The sequence below is a fragment of the Pseudochaenichthys georgianus genome, chromosome 15 (genome assembly GCF_902827115.2).
Source record: "Pseudochaenichthys georgianus chromosome 15, fPseGeo1.2, whole genome shotgun sequence".
Lineage (NCBI taxonomy): Eukaryota > Metazoa > Chordata > Actinopteri > Perciformes > Channichthyidae > Pseudochaenichthys > Pseudochaenichthys georgianus.
Genome location: NC_047517.1, coordinates 31704012 through 31718951, shown reverse-complemented (window position 1 = coordinate 31718951; position 14940 = coordinate 31704012). Strand labels below are relative to the sequence as shown.

At 40.1% G+C, this 14940-nt stretch overlaps 1 protein-coding gene across 22 annotated transcripts in view; it reads right to left on the bottom strand.

Annotated features, from left to right (window-relative positions):
• camk2g2 (calcium/calmodulin-dependent protein kinase (CaM kinase) II gamma 2) overlaps positions 1-14940 on the bottom strand; it is a 57622-nt gene that overhangs the window by 24941 nt on the left and 17741 nt on the right. For all 22 annotated transcript variants that reach the window (XM_034100711.2, XM_034100723.2, XM_034100712.2 and 19 more), the window contains exons 3-6: positions 7278-7337; positions 4227-4281; positions 3038-3103; positions 1131-1203 (exon numbers count right to left, since the gene is read on the bottom strand). In XM_034100711.2, coding sequence (XP_033956602.1) covers positions 1131-1203; positions 3038-3103; positions 4227-4281; positions 7278-7337 — 254 coding nt within the window. The remainder of the gene's footprint in view (positions 1-1130; positions 1204-3037; positions 3104-4226; positions 4282-7277; positions 7338-14940) is intronic.

Below are 14940 nucleotides of genomic sequence, written 5' to 3'. Positions count from 1 at the left end.
TTGACATCCAGCAGATACCGAGAACCATTAGTGCTAATTTAGAGGTGTTTCTGATCACCTCAGAACATCTCATTCCACTATGAACTCCTTTTAGCTCTGGTTTGCTAAATGCTTCATCAGCTAAATGCTAAATGCTAAATGCTTCATCAGCTGTTTTTTTGTGCTGGGCGGTGTACAATGGCTTCATAGGCTGCTAAAAGACAGATACATGCTGCTTAGTGTGCATAATGCACTTATTGTAATTCGCTTTCGACAAAAACATTTGCAAATGCATGCAATGAAATACAATAAATGTAATATATTGAGTAAAATATTCATAAACATGACTTTTTGTTTTTAGGCAGCTCCATCCACTGAAAGATGTAGCATTGATGCAGTTTGAATACATATCAATAGAGTTGTAAATTAACAAGTAATGTGCTGGTAATGTATTTCTGTCCTCTGTCCGTATATCATCGATCATCATGCTTGTCTTTGAAAAGTCTTGGAGGCGGGAAAAAATCAATGACAAGCAAAGCAGGTCCATTTACGCCGCTCAAACACAAAACAGATCGTCTCTTTTCCGATTGTGTTTGTCTGCTAGAGTAATGGTGTCATGTTGCTCTATCACATAAAAGTAATAGACCAGATTGTAAAGTAAACTATTAAAGTAATGGCTCTGAACTGGCAATAAAATGAATGCAATCATCCAGGTGTTCAAATCCTATCGAGGCGTATTATTCAAATGAAAGCACACAGCTGAGGAGGTCAGAGGGCTCTTGGTTTCTGAAGAGGTGAACAGGAGCTGCGAGGGAAATCGTCACTGGTCGTCGTCTCATCTACGACCCGCTATTAATAGCTGCTGGTCTGCACTCGTCACTCCTCAGCAGTGCAGGAGGGGGAAAGTGAGCAGAAGAAAAAGGGGGAACAAGGGGGGGGTGAAAGGGAGGAGGTACAGACGTAGAGGATCATGGGAATACGTTAAGCAGGTGAAGAGAGGGACGAATGATGCGCCTGTTAATTTGTTCTTGACGTCACAGCATGACGTCTGCAGCATTGCGTGCGTTTAAGACCTGCTGTGAATTTCCACAATGCCTCTCGTCTTTTGTGCAACAATAGATAGTGCTCACCACTGGTATGTGATAACTCACCTTGAGGTCCCTGTGCACAATGTCATGCTGGTGGATGTGGCTGACGCTCTCCAGGATCTGATTGATGCAGTGGCTGCAGGAGACAGAGAAGGACGGGAAACAGAGGAGAGACACATCTGTCAGTCCACAGCAGCTACATGACAACGGAGAGCTGACAAACATGAGGAGATTCAAACATTTTAAATCGATTCAATGCCGTCGTCATAGGTTTTTGTGAAAATGTTTTGGGGTAATACATGTAGTAGAGCATTTGAGAGACTTTCTGAAATCCAAAATGCGATGTAATCCTATACGCTTTTTATGAACTGGGAAGAGGAAGACGTGCAAGGAAAGAAGAAATAGACAGATTGTGGGGGCTGTTTCTGACCATTTCTGTAACTTTCTAAAAAAGACAAAACGATAATCACACCCACATCCCACTCTTATTGGCTGGGTGTGTAGAGGTGAGAAAACACAATTTCATAATTCTCTCTCTAGCACTCTTACTTATTTCCGTCTTCAAGGAGAGGCCTTTGAGACATTTCCTCCAAATCTAAAAGACATCCTATCTCCCCCCCCTCTCTTTGACGATGATTTATGAAATGTCATGACCATTCCTTCGTAGGCACTAGTTCTGTACCAGCGTTACTTCACTCACATTGTGTGTGGTTGAATGTGAACGAATCCCTGCAACACTGTGTTTTGCCTTTAGGTGCACAGGAGAATAAGTGGTGTCTGTGGGAGAAGTTTGGTGCATTTGATTGAGAATGGATGTGTGTGAAGTGGAGCAGCGTGTGTTGTTGAGGCAGTGGGGGGGGGGTATCTTATGTAAGGTTGTCCAAAGCTCAGCAATTTTGCTGGTCTGACACACGGTACAATTTAGCGGTCTTCCTTTAAAGTGAAATGAGTTTGACACCACTAAAGGTGAAGTGAGGGTCAGGAGGGTAAACAGAGACAGATGTAAAGAGAGCGGTGTTCTCTCTGCCAGACAGAATCAAAACAGAAGCTACTGACGTGTACAAAAATAATAAATGTGGATTGCACACATTGGTTATTCTCCTTGTTTCTCAGACTGTGTTGCTGCTGTCCTTTCTCCCTTAAGGATAGAAATACTTTTACCTTATGTAATTGTATTTTGGTGCTTGAGTCAATACTGAACACATAACCGACCAAAATCTGCTAGAGAATTGTTCTGCTTTAACTCCAGGCAAGTAATGTGCTGCAGTACAAAAACCAAACCGCAACGTCTGACTACATGCCCAAAATAATGTTTCAACTTTGTCATTATTTATTTATAGAATCAAATGTAAAAGCCTTGAGTGGAAAATAAACAACCTTTAGGGAACTGACAGAAACCAAAAGCATGTCTCCTGCAACCAAAGCACAAAGTACTTTAACGCAGATTCAAATGGCAGAAGAATTTGATCCTTTCATAACGCAGCTGCGGATTTTTCTTCAGCAGCCACTTAAAGGTGGGGTAGGTAAATTTGAGAAACCGGCTCGAGATCGCTAGAATTTGAAAATACACAACTGGAGAAAATCTGCAACTTCCTTACAGAGCCCCTCCTCCAACACACACGAACGCGCACAGGACCAATGAGGGCACAAGATAAGTTTGTGCCCCGATGGAAGGCTGACAGGCAGGTAGGCCATCCAATTACTTTAGCCGAGCCGGCTAAAATGAGTGGTCGTGCTTTTTACAGTACTACGGCTTCCACAGATGACGTTTTTTTATGGATTTTTTGTCAAAGCACTTAAGATATTCATTGCTATCGGGATGTTAAGAGAATTCCATGGAATATAACAACAAGTGTATCTCGAGCCGGTTTCTGAAACTTACCTACCCCACCTTTAAGGCTTAATTTGCAAGAAACAAATAACATGCACTATCTAACATGTTCACACATTAGCATGATGAGATACTTTACCTGGCATCTGCCTCGCTGTAATACTCTCTGGCAACAATGTCCTCAAACAGCTCTCCTCCAGTGACCCTGCACACAGATAAAAAATACATTTGATTTCTCTCTTTCTCCCACATAAAGAGAATACTGTCTTTCTTCCCGTTTTGTCTTTGTCTACACTTTTACAATAGGTTATTTTCCTTTTGTAAGTGATGACACGTTCTCATATGTCCGTTATGTTCAGTGTTCATGAGAAACATGTTCTCTCTCTGCTGCTCTCAGAGGCTACTTGACTGGTTGCTGATAACACAAGCCTCCACATGACTCACTTGCATGCTTGTTTATGTGTACCTCAGATACAATACTGATGGACTGCTACACCAACATAAACTAGAGTTGAACTCAAACATTTTAGCAATAGCATTATCTTTTTAAACTTTATTCATTATTGCTGTATTCTACCCTACTCTCTGCACACGATATTATACTTACGTGAAACACGTAAGTGAATGTGCAGTTAGGTGGATGCAACAGTAAGAAACATTTTATTTTAGTAAAACTTGAATTTAACACACTTGTTTTCATGGGAAAGATTTAACATTTTCATCAGATGATAAAGTAAATGTTACACGATAGAGCATATTGATTTTTTTTAAAACAGTATTTCTCTTATATTGTTCCCTTGAGCTATTCATATTATAAAAGGAAGCTTGTCCCTCACAATTCTTCCCTTTACATTAATTTCTAAATGAAAAACATTTTAGCTACTGTTGTGAAGTTGCAAATATAATCGAACACCTTTGAGCGATCACTTTTAAAATAGGAGATAGGGGTAAGAGTATACTAAACATTTCCATCATGGCAGCGCAGTGGAAACGCTGATACACTGTACTGCTGTAGAGGGTGACATTTGTGAGCTCGTTGCTCGGGTGAAGCAATTCATCCTGGAGCAATACTCTGGCTTTAACCTGTGTGTGTGTGTGTGTGTGTGTGTGTGTGTGTGTGTGTGTGTGTGTGTGTGTGTGTGTGTGTGTGTGTGTGTGTGTGTGTGTGTGTGTGTGTGTGTGTGTGTGTGTGTGTGTGTGTGTGTGTGTGTGTGTGTGTGTGTGTGTGTGTGTGTGTGTGTGTGTGTGTGTGTGTGTGTGTGTGTGTGTGTGTGTGTGTGTGTGTGTGTGTGTGTGTGTGTGTGTGTGTGTGTGTGTGTTTTACTTACAGGTCAAAGACAAGGTAATGGAAGCCTTCCTCTGAGATGCTGTCGTGGAGTCGTACTAGTGAGGACGAAAACAAACAGAGCGAGAGAGACTTCAGCTTCAAATCAATTTAAGACGACCTTGACATTGTAACTTGTCAAACAGTTTAATAACAACTTTGTGGGTCCAGCTTTATTTCAAATGGTCTGCATGTTTAGTTTAGTCATTTATGTAAGTCTGTAAAGTTTGCAGAGTTATTACGCTTTATCTTTTTAATTGAGTTCCACCATTTCAGCTGCTATTATATTTGATGGGGTTAAGAAATGTACTTTTTGTTTACGTAAATCAACACATCTACTTGTATTGTGCTGCAAAAACGGACTGTGTCATTTGTTTAAAAGTAGCTTTTAGCCTTCGTTTGGTTTTTTACAAGCTCTTAATGGTTATTTCTCTTTAGTTTAGCAGACAATAAATGCATCATTGATCATCAGCCAGAGGGGGACACAGAAGAATAAACACACTCAACACAAGTCTGCACATTGTTAGTATTGTACATCCATTCACAATCACAACAAACACACACAAGGTCAAGTGATACACTAGACGTGTGGCGTAGTATTGAGTATGTAAGTCGCTTTGGATAACAGCGTCTAACAAGTAACATGTAATGTAATACACAGTCCTCTATAGGTTACATGGCTTCCAGGAGCACAGCCTTTATCCCCGTTTATCTGAAAGTATCCACTCCAGGGCTGGACAGCAGGTTTCTGAAGAGTGCCACCTGGCCTGTTGGCAACCATGAATCAGCCCTTGGATCAAAAAGTTGACTGAGTGTTTGCCATATTGTAATCATTTATAATTAATGTGATACGAGTCATTTTCTTTTAGGTTTTCTCTCTGTTGAAGGAGCACAAAGGCAGGCAGGAAACATCACAACCCCTCTCTTCAACAGTGTGTACACAGAGGGGTGAAAGCCTCCTTTGTCTTCACACAGGATGAGTTTTTGCCGACAAAGACACATTTAACCAACAGATTTCTTTCCCAGCAGCTCATCTTTAAATGCCATCAGGGTTCATACACTTTTTCACCAATGATTTTCAATGACTTCTCCATGACCTTTACCGAATTTTCCATGACCAAAACAATTCTTACTCTTTCTCAGCGGTACCACTGAAAATGGTTTATTTTAACATGGAACAGGAAAATAAGGTCTGCATATGAAACATGTTGTTCCTATCTAAAACAAATCAAATAGTAGGCTTACTAGCTTCTACACGCTAAAGCAACTAAAATCTCTCACCAGCAAAATACCTCGACAGTTAAATGCCATTTTATGTTTCATATGATACAGTATTTATTATCATCATTATAGTATTACTATTTCGACGATTAGATAAAATATAAATTATATTTGATGCAACTTTAGTTACATTTCCATGACTTTTCCAAAACGTTGGGGAAAATATTGTTTTCCATAACTTTTCCAGGGCCTGGAATTTACATTTTGAATTTTCATGACTTTTCCAGGTTCTTAATGACCGTAAGAACCCTGTGCTATACCGTTCACAGATATGTTAAAAACCCGCCGGTGCCAAGGTGGGTGAAGGACGGTGTTTAAAATTAGACCTGAAAACGTTGGATATTACTCTCTTCTTGCTTCAGAGGGCTTACATTTAGAGAATAGAAAACTTGACAGGCTCTCCCCTTGAGAATAGGATAAGAAAAGAGCAGCTGAGGTTGAAAAAGAAAGGGAAGAATAGGACGATGAGGAAGCAGGAATCAGGTGGGATGAAGAAGAAAGCGAGAGTGAAACCATACCTATTATGCTTTTAAGATAGTCTAGGTTGCACAGGGCACATGACTCTATGATAAGATACTTGGCGGCTCTGCCACAAAGACGCCTTGCCATTTCCTTCCTTCCTCAAGAGGCCACTGGCCATTGTCTGGGTTTTACACACACACACACACACACACACACACACACACACACACACACACACACACACACACACACACACACACACACACACACACACACACACACACACACACACACACACACACACACACACACACACACACACACACACACACACACACACACACACACACACACACACACACACACACACACACACACACACACACACACACACACACACACACACACACACACACACACACACACACACACACACACACACACACACACACACACACACACACACACACACACACACACACACACACACACACACTTTTGCATTTGGTGAATCCAATTAAAAAGTATGAAACTTAAGCCTAACACAGATGTACAACGTTCAATGACATTGACATCCTAAAGTGTGTCTTTGGCTACACGGAAATGTTTGGCAAATTAAACTATTAGAATTGGTTGATAGCACGACCTGTTTGCAGTATTACATGGATGTATAGACACACATCACTGGATAACTTTATTATTGAAGATGATACGATGATTATTAAGCCAGTTCTGGAGTTATAAATAATGTCTCTTATGATTTCTTAGCAAATTAATGCACTTTTTCACAATGGAAATATCCTTCAGAAAGTTCAGATTGGACTTGATGTGTGGGATTTTATCTGTATAAATAAAGGTTTGAAATGAAAATGAAATGAAAATGAGTAGAAGGAATGAGCAAATGGTGGCAATAAGGCTTTAATAGTTTGAAAAGTACCTTCACCATAAACTGTGTGTCACAGCTGGAGATCCCTGACTTTCTATAACCGCTACTTAACATTGTTTCATCAGCTTTATGAGAGTCCACCACCATGAGGTTATTATGGTAATGGGACGACTTATTAAGAGACCACAGTCGTTAAATAAGGTCAAACGCAATGATTGTTCCAGTGCTTTATGTCTGCCATTTGCGTTTAAAGCAGCACATAACAAACAAGATCTTAAATTAGAGAAATACAATCCATGTTTTTCAGTTATCACTTCAAATCCTATACACATATTTGGTTTTATTGTGGTCAGAGGTAAATCAAACATACTTTTTAAAGTTGTTCTGAACTAACAAAGCCCTTCGTCTCATTGGGAAATGACTTACCTATGTTTGGATGTTTCAGCAGACGACAAATCCGTGCCTCCCGGTCCAGTTTCTGGTGATCTGAGGACAGAAAAGATAGAGAGGAAACATTAAGGACAAGATTTCAGTAACAAAAAGAGAAACAAAACATTCTGTTTTTGTCCAGCATTTTAGCTACAGTTAACAAAACACTAGCGAAAACTCACTGAGGAGGTATACACAATAACACAAAGCCAACACAAAAATAGGCAATAAAAAAGTGCTGCATTTACACAACTAAATCTGACAGCAGTTAATGTGGTTCAATAGCACTTTTGCAACTTCTGGAAACACCGTATTCTACACAACTTGTATCAGATGTGGTACTAATAAATACTACAATGTTTTTGGAAATCCTTGCACAAGCAACTATGAATTTATTAATTATTTTTCTTTGAAACGTATCTCACTGTATGATGCATAACACACACTCTATCCTTTTCTCTTCGATTATATCCACGATAGTTTTCGTTGAAACCTGCTATTTTAAGACCAACATCAAATAGACTTGAGCTAAAGGAGCGACAGGAGAGATACAATGTCAAAAAGGTTCGACACACAGCAAGTAGCACAAGCTTAGAAGCCAAAACTGTGGACGAACATTTATATACTACACACACACAAATACACACAAACTCTAGCACAAGCTTTTTGCACTTAGTGGAATTAGTCTTGTGGGTCCGGCCTTAATATAATCAGTGTCCAGTTAATGATTCTAATGGCGAGGGGAGGATGTGTGTGTGTGTGTGTGTGTGTGTGTGTGTGTGTGTGTGTGTGTGTGTGTGTGTGTGTGTGTGTGTGTGTGTGTGTGTGTGTGTGTGTGTGTGTGTGTGTGTGTGTGTGTGTGTGTGTGTGTGTGTGTGTGTGTGTGTGTGTGTGTGTGTGTGTGTGTGTGTGTGTGTGTGTGTGTGTGTGTGTGTGTGTGTGTGTGTGTGTGTGTGTTGATACAGTAGATATCTGCAGCGGATGGCAGGTTGCAGGGTGTAAGAGGTGAGGTTCGTACTGGACACACTCCCACCCACCAGCAGCTGGTCTCAGGGGACAGATGAGACGCTTACGTGGGTGCACTGTTTTTGTTTGTTTCCGTGCGTGACCTAGCGGGAAAGACACTGGACATCCATAGTCGCTCATGACAGATTACAGATATCAATTGGTACGGTGACTAGAAATAATTTTCAACATGGCAATAGTCATTTCTGACAATCGGTCCCTTTCTAGAGCAAACGATGAATGGTTTCAAAGAACATTCAATAATGATGCAATGAGACCTTTTGGGAAAGGGAAAAAGAAGAGAAAGTGGTTGACTTGTTGAAACTCGTTATGGGAACATATTTTTACTGGCAAAGTTCAACCCTGGTGAGTCACCAAACTGCAGTGATGTTTGTTGATTCATTGAGGGAGTTAGCAAAATAAAGTTGAAAGAAATCGAGTTGAGGTGATATACACATGTTTTGCTGTTCTAGACTGGAGGCAGAGCCATCAATCACTTGGAGGTACACAGTACGCAGGTCAAAACCAGAAATCCTTCACAAAGACAACTAACAACTAACTTGGACTAATGAAATCAAAGACACCAGCCAATACGTTGGAGCTAACCCGAAGGTTAGAGAAGGCTTCAGTTTGTTCTAATCCCTGGACTGCTGCAACAACAGGAACTGGAAGGAAAAGTGAAGATGAAATACTTCCTTCCTTAACAGCAAATGCAGTCTTTTGCACGAACACTGACTATAGTGATACGGTTGACCTTATCCAGAGTGAGGGACCTTTTCTACTATTGATCTAGTATGCTCACCAGTATGCTCACCTTAAAAGTGGGGTAGGTAATTTTGGAGAAACCAGCTTGAGTGTGCTAGAATTTTTAGAAGACTCAGGCATTGACAGATTTATATTAGCTTTAAAATAGTTAGCGGCATAAAGGTTTGTGCATTGACTTCCTATCGAATCCTTCACCGCCAACAAGTTCCTGCAGGAAAACACAGGGAGGCTTACGACTGCTATCCTCAGTGTGACCCACAGGAACCTGTGACCCTCAGCTGTAAGCCAATCAGCTGCAGCTTGTATCCTGCATGTCTCTGAAAACATAGGTCCATCCTGTTTAGTTCAATATTCTACTTTTGCTTAGACATTACACACACATCTGACCAGCTTGTTCACAGAATGAGAAATCAAAGCATCCTGCAGACATTCTTCAACCTTCTTCTCAGAGCCATAATGGGCTATTTTGTCTTTTGTCTGCATGTATTCTTAGAAGTTAGATCATCCTGCTAAAATAGGCCTATTTTTCAAAGCCGGCCCGAGATGACGGCTTTATTATGCTTGACACATGGCAGACAGTTTTGGCAGCCGGCTGCTTAGAGAAACTCGAAACTGAATGAGGAGTTTCAATAGAAAGATGAGAGAATAAGTACAGGCTTCAAAAGAACAATTAATATAGAAAAGAATAAAAACAAGACAAAATGACTGCAGCTTAACAGGAGCTGATCGGGGTCAAACACAGAAGTTAACACCGTTAAAAATAGCAGTGTTTATCGTTCTAAAATATAATGTTCTTCTCTATACAGACCAACAGAAAGGGTATGTTTATTATCAAGCCCAGACATCACACATCACATACTATTAGGCTTTTAAGGCCCTCAAAGTACAGCAAATAAAATGAAATGAAGGCTGAGCTTCAACAAACCAAAATAAATCCACCAAAAATACAGTGAGTTAATAAAAAAAAATCCGAAACTAGGTACTAGTACTGTAACAAGTAACCTACATCTTGCACCGTCCCCCAAGTTGTTGATAACCAGGCCAAATGACTTAAACGTCTCTCATTGTAATGCAATACAATAGCTGAACAAAAACTGAACATCCACTTTATGAAAGTAGGACTGTTGCATCATGACTTATATTACTTTGAGCTATGTGTACCTAATACACTGTTACATTTCCCAATGTTAAGAGCTTAATAACATTATTAAGTGGCTACAGGGAGGGAGTCTTACACTCTACATTTCAAACCAAAACAACAATGTTTTGGACGCTAACTGGAGAACTTTTTAAAAGCATTTTGAAAGTGAATTTCTTTTGAAAATAGGCAGATTTGAACCTTTTAGATCATCATTGAGGTTTCTACAATGCTAATTATAAAGGAAGAAATGGAGTGAAAGTGTTTTGATATTTTAGATAGTGATTCAAATAACAGCCTGCCTTTACAATCCCCACCTACAAGCATGCATCCCTTTTAAAGCTTCCCAAAGAAAAGAAAAGCGCAACACAGCACTTATATTAGCCCAATTGGATTGAGTGATGAGCGAAGGCGCGACACATGTTCATTTATCCATTCTGCCTTCCCCTTTTTACGACCTCATCTAGAAACTCTGATCAGATGGATGGATCGAGGGATAAATGGCTTCTTTCAGCCCACATCCAGAGTTTGAAAAATGATCCACCCCCCACACCCAAGTACATCAATTAACTTCTGCCTAGGGGGAAAGGAAACAACAATTCTTGACAATAAATGCCAACTAACAGAGCACAGAGTAAACATTGGACGAACACAAAAAGAGCCAGAATACGGACATTGTTATTTGGTGAGAAGTGGTTATTTTGTGTAAAAAACACATGGCTTCATCTTCTTCTACTTCTAGTTGCACCTAACTTCCAGTAACCCAAATAAGCCTGAAGCAGTGCCAATGAAAGAAACACTATTGAGTTTTATCAGTAATAGCAAAACATTATTTACAGTATGCATGCCACAGGTTATAACTGCCACCACCAGTCTGTTTAAATATCCAACACTGTCAGAGAAAGAGCGGCGTCAACAAAAGGCCGCGGTCGGTATGTACCGTTCTCCATCTGCTGATAGGAGCCGACATGGCAACCTGCAGCGTAAGCAGGGCCGGTTATTAGCATGATGAGCGGCTGACACAACCAGCGCACACAGAGCAGCTTCTCCATTTTGAAAAGACCTCATCATAAAGCCACTCATGCATGGCTGCTTTTGTTAAATGTGTTGCATGCACCTTACACCCGTTACGATACAGATTATTATTGAATCATATTATATAATAAAGGGCAATTAAAGTATATGCAATCAGTTTACAGGTTCCATTAACCTTATACAGGTGTGGCTTTTTCCCTTTTAAAATTATACTTACACTTTAGCTACCGTATTGCATTAGAGTGCATCCGTGCTTTACAGTTGCTGAAGTGTGTGTGTGTGTGTGTGTGTGTGTGTGTGTGTGTGTGTGTGTGTGTGTGTGTGTGTGTGTGTGTGTGTGTGTGTGTGTGTGTGTGTGTGTGTGTGTGTGTGTGTGTGTGTGTGTGTGTGTGTGTGTGTGTGTGTGTGTGTGTGTGTGTGTGTGTGTGTGTGTGTGTGTGTGTGTGTGTGTGTCTTTTTCAGAGATGGGGTCGTTACTAAAAAAATGTAATATATTACATATTACTTTTAAGTTTTTAAGTATATTACACTACTTCGTTACTCTCTACATAAAGTAACTCGTTACTTTACTCGCCGAGCACGTACGAACTGTGCATGCGTGAGTGGCAATAACTCTCCTTACCAGCAGGTGGCGGTAGTGTGTATTCGTCATTCAAAACAGGCAACAACCGGAAGACAGAGAAGACGAACAGACTACGTGATATAAACATAAACAAACAACAAATAGCGTGTGCGGTAGCTTCACTTTAGCATGTGTTCTTTGCAGGTGTGTGTTGAGGTTTGACGTGGTGTTTACCGCAGTGGATAACAGCTTCTGACCTGGACACAGTTTGCACCTCACCGTCACATTCCTGTCTATTCTTCGGACAAACTCAAAATAATGGGCATACCTCCACCCCTCGAAAGTTATCGCTGACTCAGCCATGTTTACGCAGCACTGCACGTGGAGATGTGGACGCGCAGATTACGTACATATAAACCTGCGGCGGAAACCCCTCTTGTCTGTCAGTGTGATTATGACTGATTTTTAGTAAGTAACGCGTGTCGAGGCAATGTTAGTAACTAGTGTGATTACTGAATTATAAAAGTAGCGCGTTACACTACTCCGTTACCGACAAAAGTAATATTATTACACCCAACTCTGGTCTTTTTCTTTCGAGCAAAGCCATTAGGTAACCTAGTAGTGATTCCATGTTATGCCTTTAGTGACTTTCCAGACAAGTCAATGAGAACAGCGCTGAGAGCACGACTAAAAGCTTGGCTCTCTCAGCTCTGTTTCCTACCTGCACACACACGCAAAAACAACACAACCAAGGACACACACACAACTCTTTGACAGCCCTATTCCATGAGTTTTCTCATAAACAAACACAGTGGATGAAACGAGGAGTGTCTCTGACCAAAGTAAAAAAAGAAAAATTGCCAAAATGAAAGAAAAATGAACACAGAGCTGCAAACATATGAGGGTGAGTGATTAGCAAAATGAAATTTTCCAAGACCCAGACAAAGTCAAAAACTGAAAAATACTCAGTTTACACTCGTATAAGACAAAAGAAAGCAGCAAATTCGCTCAATTTAGAAGCTGGTTTGGCATTTGATAAGACATGTAATTCAATGTTCTGTTGATAGAAAACAGAGTTCAATACACTTATTGTACTACTGTATCTGCTCATGTCAACAGAAACGTTGTCAACAACAATTTAGAATGTCAATAAAGTAACTTATCAAGGCTCCAATATTGGTTTTCTCTTTATTTTATATAGCTGTGATATAAATCTTTGGCTGGAAACATTGAGACATTAAAAACATTATTATTATCATTAATTGAACACAAGTATCTTAAATTGACCTATGTCATAATTCTGGCATTTTATACACAAATCAATTGACTGATTAATACAAAAAAGGTACATACTCTTAGTTGCCTCTTTAATCAGGCTCAATGTGTGGGTAACCATAGGAAATATACTGTACACTCATCCAGAAAAAAGGAGGATGGCTGGATGAACATTTTATAGAAACAAGTTGTGTGTGAGCGCCTCACAAATGCTGCTGCAGGAGAACTTCAGGGATGTAGAGCCTGTTAAACACTAGAGAGAAGTATCCTGCTATGCGAGGGTACAGGACAAAAGGATGACAAACTGATATGAGATAAATGAATGACAGCCTGACAGAAACATAAAAAAAAAAACGGCAGACAGAGACTGCGGGTCAGCGTGGCCCAGAGAGCAGACATAACTAAAAATAGATCCAATCCTTCTCCGGCTTACAGCCCTGAATCACACTGACCCGCCCCGCTCCACCGAGCAGAGACACAGAGAGAGAGAGGCAGAGGAACAGAGACAGATGGAGGCGTACATAGAAAGAGAAAGTTGAGGCATTTTCTGACACTGATCATTTCCACCTCCTGTCAGACATTGCTCCATCAACAAGTGAGTGGAGTGAGACGCTGCGTCACTGAGAGGTCAGTCTGGGGTCAGCGCTGAGGATCAGGTCGCCGATCAGAGACAAACGCATAACGATGAAATCACCAGAAGGACTAGAGATGATGAGGAATGATTAACCATGCATTAAAAAAAGCTATATAAATAAAATGCATTATTATTATTACTTCGCATTCATTATTAAGCTCTGCTCCGACTCATATCATTTAGGATTATTAATATATTGCATTTTCATAAAGAAATATTCTAAATACTCTATTTTCAGCATTAATATCATTATTAATAGACATAAATAAATATACACATTTTACATATTTATTGCCATCATGTATTGTAGTACCAAGTGCACATTTTAAGTTCTCTATGTTTATATAAATATGTTTTTATTTATTGATTTTATTCTAAAATGGACCAGCTGTTCCAAAATCCAATTTCCCGCAGGTATAAACAAAAATATTTACAATCTTAAATCTGTAGGTAATAATGTCAAAGTTTGGTATTTCTATTTTTTACTTGTATTCAACTATTAAAAGCTGTTTAGACTAACACCAAATTGTCAAGAACTGTAAACGTTTCCCCCCGACCGACAAGCAACTTCCCTCGTCTTTTCTGCAGTGTGATAATCCGACAGAGACGGACCACCGTTCTGCTCTACTGGACCCCAGAGTCAGATCTAATGACGCCCACAACTCAGCAAAGAGATGGAAAAGACGTACAAAAACAGAAAAAAATAGAAATAAGTGTCCGCAGCCATGCTAACGGCTCTATGAGGCCGTACTGAGGCACAGACGTGCTTTCAAATGAAATGTAATTATATTTTAAGTCTCTTAAATGTGTATCAAACATACATTTTTTTCACAAGAGTCTAAAGAAATCTTTATATCTAGTTTTCAAATTATTAAGACATTACAGTATAGTTTTTTTTAACTCTATGTAAAGTGTTACCAAACGGTCTCCAGGCAGTTTGGGTGTGGCTGGCAGGGAGTGTTATAATAATCTGACCCCAGCTGACCTGCTGAGACAACATCAGGCTTGCTGCAGGTTTCTGGACAGAGTATGTTTTTTCCTGTCAGGCATACAGCATTTTCTAAAGTAAATGCCCTTTCAATGAGTGATGTGTTTCTAGGGGAGTATTTGCATCATGTGTATGAACAACACACCAGCTAACATGGGTTATAGGTCACTGCTGTTTTGGGATAATCAAGACATATGCTGGGATACACAAAACAGGGCTGGGAGGGGCTAACCAATCCGTAAGTCCCTGGAGTTTTTG